Here is a 19,172-nt window from a genome sequence, read left to right on the forward strand (position 1 = left end):
GTTCCTCTCTTCAGCTAGCAAATTAAACAAAGGCACAGTCTTTTCAAAAAGTGAATTTTGAAATGGTACAACAGGCTTTCAACAATATTTTGCTTAGGAGCCCAAGAATAAATTGACAGCCACTGGGCAAGATATAGTGTAGATGGAGCTATTTACCAGGATGAAATTCATCTACACCATATAATGTAACCTGTGACTGTATATAGCTCTGAGAGATGTTACTTTTTAGTGGTTATGGCAGGGGATGAGGAATCAGGAATTGTATGTTCTATTCCCAACTCTGCTACTGACTCAGTTTGACCTTGGTTATGTCACAGCCAATTGGTGCCTTAATTTACCCATCTGTAAAATGGGGATAATAATGCTTATCTTCTTCACAGGGCTGTTATATTATAGGCATTGTTCATACCTGTAGAGCTCTTTGAGGCCCTTGCATGAACAGTGCTATACTATACTAGTAGACGATAGCTGTTGAATAATGGGTAGTTTGATCAAATAAAAGTAACTGTCTCAAGATGATAGTTCAGAATGGCAGGCATATTTCTAGATAGAGAGTGATCCATTTGAAGTCAATGGCACTAGGATTTGGCTTTTTAGGAGCATCCTTGTCTACTAAAAAGTAAATACAGGGAATTTCCAATAACTATGAGACAAGAAAAGTATTCAAGATCCACACTATCAGATGCTGCAAAAACTGATAATTTCTCAGACCTGGATGGGAATTGAAAGTAATTTGTCATTTAATTTTTAATAATTTCAAAAGCATCTTTGGTAACACAAATGATCAGTCTGCACTTTTATGACTGAGGAGTCCTAATATGGAAAAGAAAAGACTTAATCAAGTATAAGATTTATATCAAGCTGTGTGTAGTGGCATGGGGCGGGGTGGGGAGATGAACTCTGGGAACTCAATGAGAATCTAAATGTCAAATGTTACCTTGTTTGGTCTTTTCTGCAAAGCAACCTGATGTGGATACTTCCTCACACTGCATGGAATAGAATTCATGGCTAGGGCGGTGAGGCTGTGGCTGAAACCATACTGTAGGATAGTAGTAGAATTGCAATGTATTGCTTTTGTATGACAAGCTTGATGCAAGCTGAATGGGGAGCTTCCCTCTTTGGAGCTGCAATTGCATTAACACAGGTCCATCAGAAAAGAATCACAGTAGCAGATGCCTTTGGGTTGAACCAGTGTTTTTGTGGACGAGGTTTATATCAAAAGTGGACCTGACATTAACTGCTCACGGCATATCTGCGCAGCCCTACCCATTGTATCTTGCCTGTACGGATGGAAAATGTATGTCAGCACCGTGGCAAATGAGCAGGTGGTGCCAAGACGGTCGTTTTTATGGCACAGGGATATTCACCTTTCATACAAGCAAAATAAGAATCAACAGATTTTTAAGTGCATATTTTCACATCCACTTTGATTTCATTTTAAGTGATGTCAAAGACACAAGTCTGTGTTTCCAGACACATGCCGTTGCTTTTTCTTTCTGATTGTGTAGTATGTAAGGTCACATGCTATGGGCCAAGAAGCATATTATGATATTTTTGTATTATTATTTTCAGTAAACGATTCAAACGTTCAGTTTTTGGACCAAGATGATGACGACGACCCAGACACAGAATTGTATCTTACACAGCCATTTGCATGTGGAACCGCATTCGCCGTCAGTGTATTGGACTCCCTCATGAGCGCTGTAAGCAAATCAAAACTTTCTCCCCCTTCCCCATCAGACAGACTATGGGAGACTGATGCTGTGTAGCAGCTCCGTTGCCACCATGCAGCCTGAAGAACAAGATACCTTCCCTTAGACCTTCATACATCATCATTACTTGGGATGTGGACTGAGCCCCAGTTTCCCTCAAAGGTATTTAAGTGCATAACTCCTGTTGTCCGTTGGAGTTATGCGCTGAAATGCCTTTGAGGATCTCGATCTGAGACTCTGTAGCAACTAATCTCTCAGACCATAGGGTATGTATATTGGCCTAAGTCTTCAAAAGCAACTGATAATTTTGGATGCACACTATTTTCAGAAAGAGTTGAAAGTCTGGTGGCTTGCAGCGGGGTGTCTCAAACTGGCCTTCCAAAAATGGAAGCACTCAAAATCACTAGTCACCCTTGGAAATTTAGGGCATTATCTCTAAAATATGGAAATTGTCGTCTTGCATAACATAACTACCTTGACAGTTCAGTGTTTTACACATTTTACAGCTTCTAATTATTTTTTGTACTCCTTCATCCATAAAGTGATAGTTCATAGTGACAGGTAACAAACAAAAGGTTTGGATGTTTAGATCAGATCAGAGGACAAAAGCTTGGATGCTTCTGCAAAGCTTAATTAAACCAGCTGACCCTCTTGGGTCTGCAAAGTGGGCTGGAAATCAATGGGAATGGGATTTCTTGAAAGAGTGGATACATCACAGTTCTGGGTCTGAATTTGCACAAGAGCATGCTGTCAGGTTATTCCAATATTTCTGCTTGTATCTGGGACCAAGAATGCAAAAATATAAGAAATTGACATGGGTGTTTTGTTTTTAACCAATTTCAAACCTTGAAACAAGTTTGTATAAGGTTTATTTTGAGTTTCAGTGGAGTTCAAAGTAAGTAGCTATTTTGCCTAAACCAGTTTTTGGCCATCCATAGCAAATAAATAGTCTTCCTCTTTTATTTTATTTTAAAAACAGGCAGAGAATACTCTCTCAATACATACAGTCTCTACTTTAACCTAGAGTGGGTCCATTTTTAACTGGTTTAAGCACTCAATTAAAGGACTTCCATTTAAAAACGTTGTACTCTTTATGTGCCAGCAGATTAATGTTGGAGCAGCTTTCTGCAAATGGACCAAATGGAAAGCAAGCAGTCTAGGGGTTTTTATAGAAACACGGGGAAACTAACACTAGCAATTTACAGATTGATATTTTTCAATGGAAATAGACCTCTCGGGGTAGATGACTAAGATGCAAGAGAGATGTAATTAATGGAGGAGAATATGAAATGTTGTTTATGATAAGCTCCATTAAGCAGGCCTGTTATACTATACCTCTGATTTTAAAGTGTTCAAATGAGCATCCCTTTGGAGACCTTGTTTACTCCTGATTATCCTAACTACAGCTGTTTCAGAAGACTCTTTTGTTGCAGTATCAGCTGTTATAATATGATTACTTTGTAAATTATGTTTTTTAATAGTGCCTTTCATGATCCTGATGGGGGTCTGTTGAAAAAAGTTAGTTTCCAGCCTTGATTTAAAAATAGAATTTAAACAGATCAAACTCACTTACGGCCTCCTGATTTACATGTGGGAAAGACAGTTTGTCCATGTGAAAGGCAAGTTGTGCACATAAACTGATATTTACCTGTGTGACCAATATGCTGTTTGTGCACATAAAATCTTTTTTGTGGGTAAAAATGACTGTGCAAACTTAGGGGCTGGTTGAGAGTCTTTTGTAAAGTTGAACCTAAACTTTCAGACCATCCCACTGAATTTAGTTTCATGACACTGGAGATCAGTTGGCTTAAGCCCCAAATAATACTAGAGATAGGCAAACCAATATTTTTTTTTAATAAGAGCCAACGCTAAGCTTCACCTAAAAGTGAAACCAAACTTTTGATGGTTCAAAAAAGTTCAGTTAACCTTTTTTTTTTTTTTAACTTTCTACTACACTTCTGTCCATTCCAGCCACAGCTTGAGACAGATGTAATGAGGAAATCTATTCTCATGGTATTTTATTCCAATAAGGAGCATGAAGTAACAGTAATCTTATGAGATACCTTGTTCTTGTGAGTCATCAGCCAAATTTTGCAGACTTGACACATTTAGAAAGTCCAGATAAGTATCCAACCAAACTCTAACTCTAAACCATCACTAATAAAAATTTTATGGGTAAAAGGTTTAGCGTTTCCATGTAATACATTGGATCTCTTAAATATGAAGGTCCCAAACTGGCATTTTGAAAGTTTTTTCACCTTACCAGACTAAGAAGATTCCTGAATGAAACTGAGTTTTAGTATTAAGAGGACACTGAGGAGTTCTATTGTAATTAAAAGCAGCTAATGAGAGGCTAGAATGAAAATATGATTGAGAGCTTTCTAGACAATGGAAGCCAAAAGATCCAAGTCATTTTCAGACAACATTTAAACATTGGGTCCATTTAGGTTTCACTGATTTCTTTTCTCCTGTAGCTCCCTTCCCAAAATTGCCATTTAATCAGGTGTCTAAGCATCCTCATCCAAAGACTGTCTCATAATTCAACCCCTGCTGTTTGTTGCTTCACTTATTGAAAGGCTAATCCTTCTATTTATTACAGGCATTCCCAGAGTAACAGATAGCAATGTTGCAGACACGACGCCATTGCTTTATTGTGCAAACACTAGAAAGATAAATTATAAGAGAGAATAATTGTGTTTATGCTTAGATAACTCACAATGGACTATTACAATTTAGAAACATTTCCTTTGAGCACAGTCAGTTTATTCTTCAGAAAGTAAATGGGACGATTTTCCCCTCTAAATATCTAGCTACCGATGACATATCTGTTCATGATCTCTGTCTTCTTTCTTCTGCAAAGATTCTTTGTCAAACTTCATTCATTCTTAAGTGGTTAAACAATATAATGGGTCACCACCATCTGCAGTCAGGGAAATTACTGTGATGCCAGAAATAGAGAATTCTGATTAAGAGTGAATCCCTGTTTCTTTCCCTAGATTAGGATTTCTTCTATTAGAATTATTTGCTAGTCTTCATTTGCCATACCAATGCTGTCTCCACTTCCTACTGCTTTGCTGATGTGGGCAAGGTCACTCTCTCCTCCACTCCTGGAAGGCTTTCCACTGTCCAAGCTATAGGGTGGAAAAGGAACTCTCCCTCCTCCGCCTAGCTGTCAGATGGGTGAGGTGTCCATCCTTCCTTTTCTCCTACGCCTCTATTGGGGTGATGGGAAGAAGAGATGCTCCACATTTTTTTTCTCTACCCAAAAAAATGGCATCCTGTCATTTCCCACACCACCTGATCCACTGGCTCGGTAGTATCCACTTTGTCTGGCAGTTTGCTTTTTGTGACCCGACCTCTACTTGTACTGCAGGAATTCAAGCATTGATTCCAAAATATTCTACAGGATTGTGGGACCAGCATGAGTCATACTTTCACTACACCAGCAATTCTATCAGAGGGAAGTCCTTTGTCACGTGCCATCTCACTTTGAGACTTGAATAGGGTCTTCAGGATTACATCAACCATATTGATTCAATTACTAAGTTGACTGCAACTAAGTCTATGGGGAAAGCCCATCAAGTTAGTAGGTCTGTAATTGGTGTTTGTTGTGTAGCATGGTTGGGCAAAAGCTATATTAGCAGGGGAGAGGCTGGGATTAGCAGAGGAATAGTCAAGGAGGTTACAGGAGGTACACGTTGTTTTCTCCCACTGTGCGCTTTGCTGTGAAGTTTTTCATTGTGAAAGGGGGAAGCAGTGCGCCTTTTTTTAGTTGCTTTTTAGAATTAAATGTTACTCCTTGATCTCCGCAGAATGTAATTAAATTCTTAGTAATGCAAACCCACTGCACTGGGTGCAACACATGTATGTGAACTGCTCACATTCTCCTCTCACTTACCCAGTGGAAGTCTGGCATATGATGTAAATGGAGTTAATGCCAGTGTAAAAGAGGGATTAAATAAGAGAGTAATAAGCCCCATCCATCTGCATTTCTTTCTTATCTGTAGCAGCAATGGAACTCTGCACAAGACAACTTCATTTATAGCTACACAATATATAGCTCCTCCGCACGCTAATCCTGCCTATGCAGGTTTCTTAGCATCTTCAGCGAACATGGGGTGGGCAGACAAGAATGGTTTGGTTATTGATGATGAGGAACTACTTTTTACTTTAGGACTTATGCTAAACAGAGAAATGGGTCTGTAGCCAGGTGCGACTCAGCAGTGTGGCACCTCCTACTGGTTGTCCTGGAAATTAGCTCTTTACCAGCCTTTGAGCACCCTCTGCTGGCCACCTGCCTCAGATCCCCTGCCTCACCATGTCCCTCCTGAACCCCAGTGCCCCTTTACCTGGGGGTTCTTCCCCAGCAGTACCCCCACACTCTGGGTCTCCCCTCCCAGGGGAACCCCAACCCTCTATACCCGCCTTGCCTCAGTGGCTTCTGCCAGTCATCACCTAGCCCCCTTTCACTGGGGCCAGACTGCAGTCTCTAATGGACACTCATCATTGGCAAGGGGGTTGGACCTGCTGCCTTTCCCTGCAGCCCCAGTACCTCCCTAGGCATTCCTGTCAGGCCTCAGCTCAGCCTGTCTCTTCCCCAGCACTGCTCTGTCCAAGATACCCTTTGCTCCTCTAGGCAGTTAGATCCATCTCTCTCCACAGCTAGAGAGAGACTCTGACCCAGCACCTCCCTTAGGCCTGCTTATACTCCCAACCCTGCCCTGATTGGCTGCCTCAAGCCCACTCCTGATTGGCTCCCCGGGGCAGCCCTTTCCCAGGGCTGTTTTTAACCCCTTCCACACTGGAATGGGGTGACTGTTCCGCTACTGGGTCCCATCCCAAACTCCCAAGCATTTCACCTGACACAGATTTTAAGTATGATAATAGCTATTCTTAAACAAGGCTGCCTAACCTTTACTATGTCTCTGGAATAGACATCAGCCTCTGCTAGAGTTTTTCATTATATTTCCAGGGCCGCCCGGGGGGGGCCAGTGGGGCAATTTGCCCCATGCCCCGGGCCCCGCAGGGGCCCCCACGAACATATAGTATTCTATAGTATTGCAACTTTTTTTTATGGAAGGGGCCCCCGAAATTGCTTTGCCCCAGGCCCCCTGAATCCTCTGGGCGGCCCTGTATATTTCGTTCTAAGTATTTGATTTGCCTTAAACATCTACAAACAAATACAAATGCATGGAAAGCTATATACATATACTGCTCTTCTTGTAGTGGGGCTGCCCCTGTTAATCAAAGCACGTTCTCACAATATGCTTGTTTATAGCAAAATGTAAGTTGGTTAGAAAGCCAAGGTTACAAATAACCTCTCAGACACAGTTCATTTAACAAAGCTTTACTCTTGTGATGAGGTATATATGCTAAGATTTTCAAAAATCATGAAACTTAAGATATCTTAAAGGAATCTGAAAATCAGGCCACCTCTAAGATGTGCCAAGTTGAGCACCCAAAATCACTAGTGACTTTTGAAACTCTTGGCCATCGTCTGTAGCTATAGAAGGCAAAAGAAAGTGCAGGATGCAAAAATGCCACTTGCCCCAACAAGCATCTTTTATCGCTGTGAAGTGATTCCCAGACATCTTGATTCTGGATGGCATTCATTTTGGTAATGAGGCTACAAAAAATACTCCCATACAGAGCTTCCAGTGCTTTAGCATCATTTCTATACATACCACTGGTAGCGGGATTGGTGTAGCTTCAGGGAATGTCAGTAGTACAAAAGCATCTATTCAGAGCCAGATCATGAGACTTAACTTTGAATTTCCTGGCATCTATTGGGCTCTGTTAGAACCTTAATTTTTTAAAAAATATATTCTATTAACATCAGTCCTTTTTTCCTTATACAAACAGAAAGATCACATGGGGGCGGGGAGGGGTGAAGAGTTAGGGGCAACTTTGCAGTAGAACCCCCAAGGTCCTTTACAATCTCATTTATTTAGAAAAGGAAATGTTTTAACTTATGAGATGGACATTTTGAAACATAAGACTTTTCTATTTTTGTATCCTGCTGTTCAGAAGGATTAGCAGGTAGTAAAACATCCCCTTACCCAGAGGACTCACAATATCCCTTAATAGTCTGGGAGGTATTTTTAAAATGTAGTACAATATAAAACATTGTTCTTTCACCTTTGCTTTGGACCTCTCCCAAGGGCCTGTTCAGGAGTTGGTTAATGAGTTTAGCTCTGTAATTCCCCATATCTGGATATGCATTCACTTGAAACAAATGCTATTCATTTGACAGAATGCATCATGTAAGGAAAAACAAGCAAGTTAAAATATCTGCCTGAAATGGAAGCAAAATAACTATTATATTTTTTTCCTTTAAAAAAAATTACCAAAGTAGCAAACATAAAAAAATGGCAGCTATGACATGGAAAATGATAATTTTAGAGTAGTTATAAACGAAAGGCAAAGTGTCATTAAAGTTAAAGCAATGTTATTAAAAGATGTGTTAATTTTCAGTTAAATTTTCTGTAAAAGACCAATTAGTTTAAAAGGCTTGACAGCATTAACTGCGAAACATAAGCTTTGGTAATTATGCTTTAAAAATGGTTGAACAAACTGGAAAGCAGTCCCAGCACACTTACACTCAAAAACAGCTGCAACAGAATTCAGTCGCATGGGCTAGGTGGCACTGCTAGCTCAGATATCCATTTGCTTGTCAATTACCCATGGTGTAGCGTCTATGATGCATTTCCTTTTTTCATTACTCAGCACTGTATCCAGTGCATGTTCTCAGACTGCTATAATAATGTTATCACGTCATCCAATGCAGGGTACAGTTAGTAATAGCAGCACAGAAGTGTTTTTCAGTGATGATTATACAATTAACAAAAGGAATTTGCGTTTCTTACTGAAAAGTAGCCTGTTACTTGGAATGCTACAGCATTGTTCCAACAACATTCAACACATTGTTCCCGTACAAGTACTGGCGTATCCGCCCTCAGAGTGAGCAGATCACACTCACATTACTTTTTAGTGTATTATTATTTCAAAGGAAACGGAGATCAGCCAGGCCAGATTTTTTTTTTTTAACCCTTTAGATTCTGATTCTATGAGGTGAAGCGTGCTCCACAGTGGAAAGGTTTGAAGGAGGGCCTGCGTCTCATGGGAGTTGAGAGCATGCAAGCTTAGGCAATGTTAACAATCTCTAACCATCCAGAAGGCATGCTAGACTCCTGTTCACCTAGGATGTTTTCTGCTTGGTGGCAGGACAGGAGGAGTCCATTCTCAAAATTAGAATATTTTTATTCAACGACGGCAGCATGAACAAAAACTGCACTCATCTATCAGATTAAATGATAACATCCGCAACAGTCATGGTGTGAAACCCAAAGTAAACTATTGTTCCAAGATAAATGTTGTCTGCTTTCCAAATAAATGTCTTAGCTTTGCCTTGACATTTGTCTAGCAGTGGGAGACCGCTCTCCTGTGACAGCATTCTGTTCCATTGACAGGGGGCCTAATTCCCCTCTGAATTGGATCAATTTTACATCACTGTAAATCCATTGAGTCCCATGGGCTTCCTCCTGGGATCAGAATAAGGCCTATTATCTCTTATTTTGACGCATTTAATGATTTTGTGACAGGTGCAATACTTAATATATTCTTTTGCGATTGCTTTACAGTTTAACGTGAGTTCTTTAGTGAAGTGAATGTTGTGTTCTCAGCCTAATGTTATCAGTTCCTCCCTCTCCCCCACCCCCCAGTCTTCTTTTCTCAAAATTAAAAATGCCCAGTTTTTTTTTAATCCTTTCCTCAAAAGTCCAGCTTTCTAGACCTGGTATCATTCTTGTAGCTGTCCTCTCGCCGCGCTCCAATTGGCCTCTCCCCTTTCTTAAAATGTGGTGCCTAAAACTGGACACAGTACTGTAGCTAAGGCTTCACCAGTGCCAAGTAGAGTAGAACTAATACCTCCCGTGTCTTACATGTGACTCTCCTAGAACTATATTGCTCTTTTCAGCAGCTGCATCACATTGTTGGATCATAGAAAATCTGTGATCCACGAGAACCCCCAGATCCTTTTCAGCAGTACTACCACTAGCCAGTTATTCCCCATTTTGTAGTTGTGCATTTGATTTTTCCTTCCTAAGTTTAGGACTTGTCTTTTACTGAACATCATCTTGTTGATTTCAGACCAATTCTCCAATTTGTCAAGGTCATTTTTTACTTCTAATCCTGTCCTCCAAATTGCTTGCAACTCCTTCCAGCTTGGTGTCATCTGTAAACTTTATAAGTATAATTACCATGTTATTATTCACGTAATTAATGAAAATATTGACTAGTACCACATCCAGGACAGACCCCTGCAGGACCCCACTCAATACAACTTCCCCACCTCCCAATTTGACGGCAAACCCTTGGTAGCTACTCTTTGGTCTTTGAGCCAGTTCTGCACCCACCTTATAGAAATTACATCTAGACCACATTTGCTAGTTTGCTTATGAATGTGTCATGTTGGACGATGGCAAAGGCCTTAATAAAATCAAGAGCTATCATGTCTACTGCTTCCCCGCATTCATTAGGCCAGTAATCTTGTCAAAGATGGAAAATTGGTTGGTTTGGCATGTTTTGTTCTTGACAAAGTCATGCTGGCTATGCCTTATAACCTTATTATCCTCTAGGCAGGGCCGGCTCCAGGCACCAGGCAACCAAGCACGTGCTTGGGGCGGCACCTGGTAAGGGGCGGCCAATCTTGGGGTGGCGGGGGGCAGCGCGGCGTGGCGCTCGGCGGGGTTCCGGCGGCGCAGCGCTCGGCGGAGGGTGTTCGGCGGCGCGGCGCTCCGCGGGGAGGGGTTCGGCAGCACGGCGCTCGGCGGGGGGTGTTTGGCGGTGCTCCATGGGCGGGGGATTTCAGCAGAGCGGCGCTCCGGGGGGGGTGTTTGGCAGCGCGGCACTCCGCGGGGGGTGTTTGGCGGTGCTCCGCGCGGGGGGGGCTTCAGCAGTGCGGCGCTCCGCGGTGGGCAGAGGTGTTCGGCGGCGCGGCGCTTGGCGGGGGTTTCGGCGGCACGGCGCTCCATGGGGGGCAGGGGGTGTTCGGCAGCGTGGCGCTCGGCGGGGGGTGTTCGGCAGTGCGGCGGGGGGTGTGGGGGCTGTTCGGCAGCGCGGCGCTCCGCGGGGGACAGGGGTGTTCGGCCGCCCTCAGCGGGGTTTCGGCGGCGCGCAGCAGCGCGGCGCGGGATGGGGGTGTTCGGCGGCACTCCGCGCGGGCGGGTTCAGCTACACGGCGCTCGGCAGGGGGTGTTCGGCAGCGCGGCAGCACGGCAGGGGGGCGGGGGCTGTTCAGCGGCGCGGCGCTCGGTGGGGGTTTTGGTGGCGCGGCACTTTGCGGGGGGTGGGGGTGTTCGGCAGTGCGGCGCTCGGCGGGGGGTGTTCGGCGGCGCTCCGCGCGGGGGGGTTCAACAGCACTCGGCCGGGGGGCGGCGGCTGTTCGGCGGCGTGGCGCTCGGCGGGGGGGGGGGGTTCGGCGGCGCGGCGCGGCGCTCAGCGGGGGGGGGGGGTGTTTCAGCGGGGCGGCGCTTTTTTTTGCTGCTTGGGGCGGCAAAAAAGTTAGAGCCGGCCCTGCCTCTAGGTGCTTACAAACTGATTGTTTAAAAATTTGCTCCAATATCTTTCCAGGTATCAAAGTTAGGCTGACTGATCTATAATTCCCCCAGTCCCTTTTTTAAAAGATAGGTGCATATTTGCCCTTCTCCAGTCCTCTAGGACCTCACGTGTCTTTCAAAGAGTTGCTAATGGTTCCGAGATTACCTCAGCTAAGTTTTATAAGTACTCTAGGGTGAATTTCATCAGGCCCTCCCAATTTGAATAGGTCTAAATGTTCTTTAACCTGTTCTTTCCCTATTTTGGATTGTGAGTCTTCCTCCTTGTTATTAAGGTCACCATTACCCTTTATAGTAATGATTGAAGCAAAGTAAGCATTAAACACCTCAGTCTTTAGTTATGAGCACTCCTTAAGTAGTGGACCTACACTTTTCTTGGTCTTTCTCCTAATGTATTGCTTTTTATGTCCCTTGATAGTTGTAATTCATTTTGTACTTTAGCCTTTCTGATTTTGTCCCTACATGCTTGTGCTATTCTTTTGTAACCAGCCTTAGCAAATTGTCCATATTTACACTTTTTGTAGGATTCCTTTTTAGGTCATCCTGATGGAGACATGTTGGTCTCTTCCTTCACACCTGGAGCGTTTGCCATTAATAAGAAACTTCCAGCTTTCCTCAACTCCTTTTTCTCTTACATTTTCTTCCCATGGGACCTTAGCTAGCAGTTAATCTGAAGGCTGTTGTCCTTATTCTGCTGCTCTAATGCCTTCCTTTCCTTAAAATCATTTTATGGTCACTTTCACCCAAATTGTCTTCAACTTTCAGATTCGCAAACGATTTCTTCCTAGTCAGAATCAAGTCATAATTTATCATATGTACTAATACTATCACTGTAATCCTATCATTCAGGATTCTCCCCGTCCGATATTCTCCTTTGCTTCCGATTACTCCTTTGGAAGTGATCATAAAATGTTCTTCATTGCTTCCAGGTTTTAAACATTTAAGTATATGCCCCACTTCCCCTTAGATTAGTAAACAAATATCACATTTAGGGGCAATTCTGATCAATCAGGTAAATACATGCATACAGTAGGCAAAACACAGTAATAATTGTCTAGGAGTATGTAATTACTAAAAGGACAATTCTGGTTATTTTGTTCCACTAGATAAATTGTATTTATCTAGACTGGCTTTTTTTGTAATTTAGACAACAGCAGGGGCCTGAAGTCATGAAAATGAAGCTTTCATAGCAATCACAACTCAGTATTGAGAAGAAAAATGTTTCATGGTGGTCAAATCTGAACAATAAAACTGAGATTATGAGAGTCCGTGAGAGATGCTGAAGGTAATGAGAATAAGGCACTGGTCTGGAAGCTAACTCTACTCTCTGACCTGCTGTGTGACCTAAGACAAGTCACTTCACCTCTATGTGTCTCTGTTTCCCCATCAGTGAAATGTAAATAGTGGTGCTTCCCTGTCTTTGTAGTTAGCACTGAGATCTGTGGATGAAAAGTACAATTTGAGGACTAAGTATTAATAGCCATCTGGTCTAACTTCCACAGTAGGCAATAAGGCAAGTCCTTTGCCCCCAGGATATGTATATGAATCTTTTTCTCCTAATCTGCTTCTTTATGTGCAAGTCTTCTAAAAACACTAGACATCAGTAGGATTGGAAGTAATAGTGGCTGATTTTTGGGGGTGGTCATTTTTTGTGTATTCTGTTTTTTAACAGTGCATGTTGTCAGTACACATTGTATAGTGTAGATATTTAACTGAGTATCTTTGAACTAGACCAGTATACTTTTAAATGAACTTGAAAATCATTCATCTGGCATTAAATTAATATTTTAAATGCCCATTGTTTGCCTGACAGACAATGCTATAGATGCTGGCAAAATGTCAGTGTGGAGTAAATCTTCCCTAATAAACCACACTTACCCTATACCCTAGAGTTTTTTAAAAGGACCACCAGGATCCCAAACTCATCATACATTTATCTGGAATGAACTCAAAATGTTTAATTGATACATGCTTATGTCTGAACACTGTCAAGTCTCGTAATAAGATGTTTAGTGCAATACATCGGTTAGACTGCTAGAGTCCAGCCACAGTAATAAGTAATGACATTTGCAGCACAAAGGCAGCTCCCCAACGAATTGGTGACAAGTATAAAAAGGCAATCTAGCCCATGTATGCTTTAAATGTGGTCTGAATTTTACAATTACATGTCCTAAAGCCTGTTATTAGACATGAAGGCAATGAGAAGGAAAGCAGTCATTGCATCACTACTAACACCAATTATGGGAAACATAAATCATTCAAATTTTTGTTCTTTAATAAAAATCAGCCTGAATTGGTGTTTAAAAGGCAGGATCTAGTGTAGGAGCCTAATGGGATAGAAGAAAATAGAGTAATTGGAGGCTGCTGTCTTTTCATTTTCTATGTAAAATTATTTGAAGAGACAGCCAAGAACTTTAAACAGCAGAAACCCAGAAAAGTTGTAATTTGGATGTCTTCAGTTGTGACTTTAATGGTGTTTGCTTAAAGAGCTTTCTTTTATCTCTGCAGACATACTTCAATGACAATATCCTCACACTGATACGGACGTTGGTAACAGGAGGAGCCACACCAGAGCTGGAAGCGCTGATTGCTGAGGAGAATGCACTGAGAGGAGGCTACAGCACGCCCCAGACACTTGCAAACAGGGACAGGTGTCGAGTTGCTCAGTTGGCTTTGTATGATGGGCCATTTGCAGACCTAGGGGTAAGATCATAAAAGAAAAGTAATATCAAGGCAGCCGTTCCGTAACTGTTTCATCGTCTGCTGAATTTTTTAAAAATCGTTTCCATAACAATGAACACGGTGTTCCTCTTTTTTAATTTCTCCCCTGAAAGCCATGGAGTCCACTTGAAATTTTGGGCAGATCTGGTGATACATTGCTGCTCTGAGTACCAAACTGCCCCTACCCTGATTAAGAAGCGGCTCTATAGGCCAGAAACGACAATATAAAAGATATAGTTTCTGTAAGGAGTTCCTCAGGTCCCTTCAGTGGCTGCATCCTCCAAATCTACTCTGCTAAATTTTTTTCAGAAAGACACTAAAATTGCTTCATAGAGCCAGTCCCATTAAAAAAAACAAATGTGTAGTTCTTCACAGTGTCCAAAGGAATGGGTGAGACAGTTTGGATAAAATAAGAGCTGACACGAAACCCTCTTTCTAAAGGTGAACTAAACCTGAATCTTTGTGGTGATTTGATAGGGTTATTAACATTTTTTTTTCTGTGTGTGCCCCTGAACTTCCTGGTTTTTGCTAAGACCATAAACATCAGCTTGAATATACAGCAAGGAAGTTTATATTGTGTTGTTTCCAACCTATCTGAAATCCACAGATGCAAAAAATCATGCGAGAACCTCTTTTTCTGATTTTCCCATCCCAGTACCCAAAATTTTAAAAGTTCTGAGTTTCAATAAGCATCTAGACATATAGAGACATTTATTTGAACCAAACCGAATTGCCATATCTTATAAATCTTGCTCATGCTTTTCCGAAGCATCCATTTCACCATTCATGGTGTTACAGGGTTGACCTTCATTATAAATTAATCAGATTTTCTGTGATTTCATGGAACACAGTACTCCATTCTCCATGATCAGAACTGGTAAATGCAATCTTAAATCAATGGACAGGCTACAGAATTACACACACTCAGCCAATCACCCATCATTTACTGCAAAAGTCAAAGGAGGATGAAAAAAAGATTTTTAAACTTGATCATCTTGATAGGATGAACAGATCCTTAATTTGGATACTCAGATTAACATTTAGGCAAGTAAAACAGCATTTCCTGCCAAAGTATTGATATTTGGGTAGTTAATTTCAGCCTACCTTGAATATCAATAAAATAACAATTAACAAAGTTATTTCTGTAATTTCCCTTATACAAACTCTGGAGTTGCTGCTATTGTGTTCCACCTCTGAACTGACTACATTTCACTGACCCATTGAACTGACCCACACACTGTTGGGTGAATAAGCCCCATTAGTGTGTGGGTCATAGTCATACTGTTGCATTGGCCAGCTGCCTGAAATGTTCATTAATTTGGTCAAAGTAATAATTCTTCTTGAACATTTAATAAAATAACTAGAGCTACTAGGCAAAGGAAAGATGTGAACAAATTGGAGAAGGTCCAGAGCATAGCAACAAAAATGATTAAAGGTCTAGAAAACATGACCTATAAAGGAAGATTGAAAACATTAGGTTCTTTTAGTCTGGAGAAGAGAAGACTGAGGGGGGACATGATAACAGTTTTTAAGTACATAAAAGGTTGTTACAAGGAGGAGGCAGAAAAATCGTTCTTTTTAACCTGTGAGGATATGACAAGAAGTAATAGGCTCAAATTGCAGCAAGGGCAGTTTATGTTGGACATTAGGAAAAACTTCCTGTCAGGGTAGTTAGCACCAGGAAAAATTGCCTAGGGAGGTTGTGGAAAGTCTTTCATTGGAAATTTTTTAAGAGCAGGTTAGACAAACACCTGTCAGGGATGGTCTAGGTAATATTTATTCCTGCCTTGAATGCAGGGAAGTGGACTAGAAGACCTCTCGAGGTCTCTTCCAGTCCTATGATTCTATGATTTAATGGTCAAATGTTTGAAAGTGGGGATCAAGCCTTTGACCAAATGCTGCAGCATTCAGCTAAAGTTGGCCATTAAATTAAGTAACCTAAACATATCTTATTTTCAAATACTAGAGAACATCTTTCACTCAGAAACTACAAATATTGTTGCAGCTCCAGCTCTACATTAAGCTAACTTCCCCAGGAGGGTTACATTAGATAAGAGAAAAAATAGTTTTTAGAAGGGATATAAACTCTTAAACTGGCATAAGACAGACACTAATGGATGGATTAGGAATTTCTGATATAGTCAAGTTATTCTATCACAGTCCACCATACACCTCCCTTGGAAGCACTAGAGATAGGCTTTTGGACAAGACAGACCCCTTGTCTTCTGCAGTATGGCAATTGAGATGTTGTTGTTATATTCTGAGAGTTCCAAGACACTGGGATTCCATGGCTATTTGACAAAATTGAATGAATTTGACATCATAATTGTACTGTAATTTTACTAAATACACATACCATGCAATAGTTTTTATATGAATATTTTAGCTGCAGCCAATATTGTGTCATGTGATGCAACAGAATTCTGGATTGTCTAAGTCACCGTACAGTATTATAAACAGGGTCTTCATTCATAGGAGTCCTGAGTTCTGTTCCAAGCTCTGCCACTGTCTCCATATGGGAGAATCTACAACAATCAGTGAACTCATCTGTAGAATGGGTATACTAATTACTTAGACTCACCCTATCTGTATTAGAAGTGCAATTAATATCACAAGATACCAGGAAAACACTGAGTTAGGTTTTGGAGGCTCAATTGTTTTTCCTGCCTCCATATAACTGCTCTTAACTAGCACCCTTCACTCATAGCTCTCAAAGTGTAGACACGCAAACTGGAAAGAATTAATACCAATTCTCAATATGGTACTGATCTTGAACTTCAGCTGGAGTGCATCAGTGGAGCTAAGCCAATTTACAGTAGCTGAAATCTGCCCCATCATGTCTAAGAGCCAATGAATTATATCTACCCAAATGAAGCTTAATTGTTAACTCATGATAATCCAATGGATTACTTATGAAATTAACAGAATTTTAAAAGGGTGACTATTTTATTAGAGCCAATTAATTCAGTATTTTGAACCAGAACTTGTGGGGAAATTTCCCCCTTCATCTCCATCATCTACAAATTATGCTTTTTGCAAGGTTCTAAAGCAGCACCACTTTGCTCTCCATACTGATTTTCTTTCACAACATGCATACTCTCAAAATCGGAGCAAAAAATGTCACACATTCTTAATCATCATTTTGTTGAGACCATGTTTCTCTCAAATGATAGAACATCTATTCTCTGTCCCCAAATCTTATTCTTCCAGTTAAAATCAGAGTCACTCAATGATCACAAGTTCCCATCAAATAAAATCACTGGACAATAACATCCTATACATACACAGTTTTGCAATTCAACATTTAGATTAGGGATTTTCTTGACTAATTGTTTCTCAGCTGTGACAGGTAAACAACAGATTGTGATTCTGTGCCAAGTCATGAAACAGACTGAAAATACCCTCCCCCCCCCACTTTGTTTTGTCTCCTAGGATGGTGGTTGTTATGGAGATCTGTTTTGTAAAGCACTGAAAACATACAATATGCTTTGTTTTGGAATTTACCGATTGAGGGATGCACATCTAAGCACACCTAGCCAATGCACTAAACGGTATGTCTAGACTTTTACTTCATTCTTCCTGCTGTGGACAATCCAGATGCCTTTTACAGGGCACAAATGATGTTTAAACAGTTTTCTCCGTTCCCCAACCACTTTCTGTATCACTGTGACACGAATACCTCTTCCAATTCTTTGGTGAGCCTTAGTGATAAGCCCTTAGTGGAACTCTAACCAATTCAAACCATACCATAGAATATTGTTTTATTTGACAAAAATGAAGTGGCGGTGTAGCCCTGGCGGTTACACAGACAAGGTGGGTGAGGTAATATCTTTTATTGGCCCAACTTCTGTTGGTGAAAGAGAAGCGCTTTTGAGCTCTTCTAATGACGTGGTAATTTAAATGCTCAGACAGCACCATATCTTTAATTGCATCCTTACTTAGTCTCATTTATGATAACCCAAGATATTTTACTTACAATTCGGGAGTGGGGGCTATATTTACTGTTTGCTATATTTAATCAGCAGTAAATTAGTGTCATTAATATAGTCCTGATGATGTTATAACCTACTTTATTACATAACTTTAACCTCTTCTGTACTTAGATAATAGTAGCCACAGTTTTCTCTGTGATGGGGCTCAGACTGTGAGAAGCACTGTTCTCAGAGCAATATCATATTGCATAGCCGACATCCTCAGTAAAACTTTCCCATTGGTTTTCTATTTGGGCTAGGTGCATTTTCTCATCATTGCCTTCAGTTAATGGATCAAGACTTGGCTTCTGCGCAATGAAAAACATATAGATCCCCATCTTAATGCCATATTCTGATTGCACAGAAGTTGTCAAGACAACATTTCCATGGGCTTCAGTGGGAGCAGGATCTGGGCCAATGTATGCATCAAAGAGGACCATAGTCACTTAGGCCACTACATCATTTGGCCATCAGTTTGCTAAGCTTCTATGAGTAGAGGGTTTTACTTTACTAGACGATAACTACATCACACAAACCCCACTGTAACAGGCCCTAATCTACTCATTCACAAATGCTGCAGAAAGACTCACAACTGAATGGGTATGGCAAATAAGCAACCCTCTCTGAGGTGGTTCCTCCAAGTTTGGACTTTGGATAGAGCAGTGCAGTGAAACTTTGGTTGTCACTTTGCTAGCTATTCTGTGGATAAGGAAGATACTTCAGTCTCCAAGCTGGGCCGGTTCTAGCGTTTTTGCCGCCCCAAGCAGAAAAAGGAAAAAAAAAAAAAGCCGCGATCGCAAGCGGTGGCAGCTCTACCGCCACTTCATTCTACGGCGGCAGGTCCTTTGCTCCGAGAGGGAGTGACGGCCCCGCCGCCGAACAGCCGGACCTGCCGCCCCAGGCACCTACTTGCTAGGCTGGTGCCTGGAGCCGGTCCTGTCTCCAAGACTGCCAAGCCAGATCTCTCATAGGCACTAAATTCACTTGGAGAGAAAAAAAAACGGTAGGGCCAAATTTTGGCATTCTTGATCAGTTTGTAATGATTTCTTACATAAGCAAAAAATTCCCATTGACTTACTCACATAAAATGCTTACTGAATAGTTGTGGACTGAGTAAGGGTCAATCTACGATTATCAGTGATGTAAAAGAAAAA

The 19,172-nt window shown here is 41.5% G+C and overlaps 1 protein-coding gene across 11 annotated transcripts in view; it reads left to right on the forward strand.

Annotated features, from left to right (window-relative positions):
- Nucleotides 1–19,172, forward strand: part of KCNMA1 (potassium calcium-activated channel subfamily M alpha 1) — an 898,072-nt gene that overhangs the window by 868,066 nt on the left and 10,834 nt on the right. For all 11 annotated transcript variants that reach the window (XM_065407332.1, XM_065407334.1, XM_065407336.1 and 8 more), the window contains 3 exons: nt 1,573–1,703; nt 13,835–14,029; nt 17,480–17,598. In XM_065407332.1, the coding sequence (XP_065263404.1) occupies nt 1,573–1,703; nt 13,835–14,029; nt 17,480–17,598 (445 nt within the window). The remainder of the gene's footprint in view (nt 1–1,572; nt 1,704–13,834; nt 14,030–17,479; nt 17,599–19,172) is intronic.

The sequence above is a fragment of the Emys orbicularis genome, chromosome 7 (assembly GCF_028017835.1).
Source record: "Emys orbicularis isolate rEmyOrb1 chromosome 7, rEmyOrb1.hap1, whole genome shotgun sequence".
Classification (NCBI taxonomy): domain Eukaryota; kingdom Metazoa; phylum Chordata; order Testudines; family Emydidae; genus Emys; species Emys orbicularis.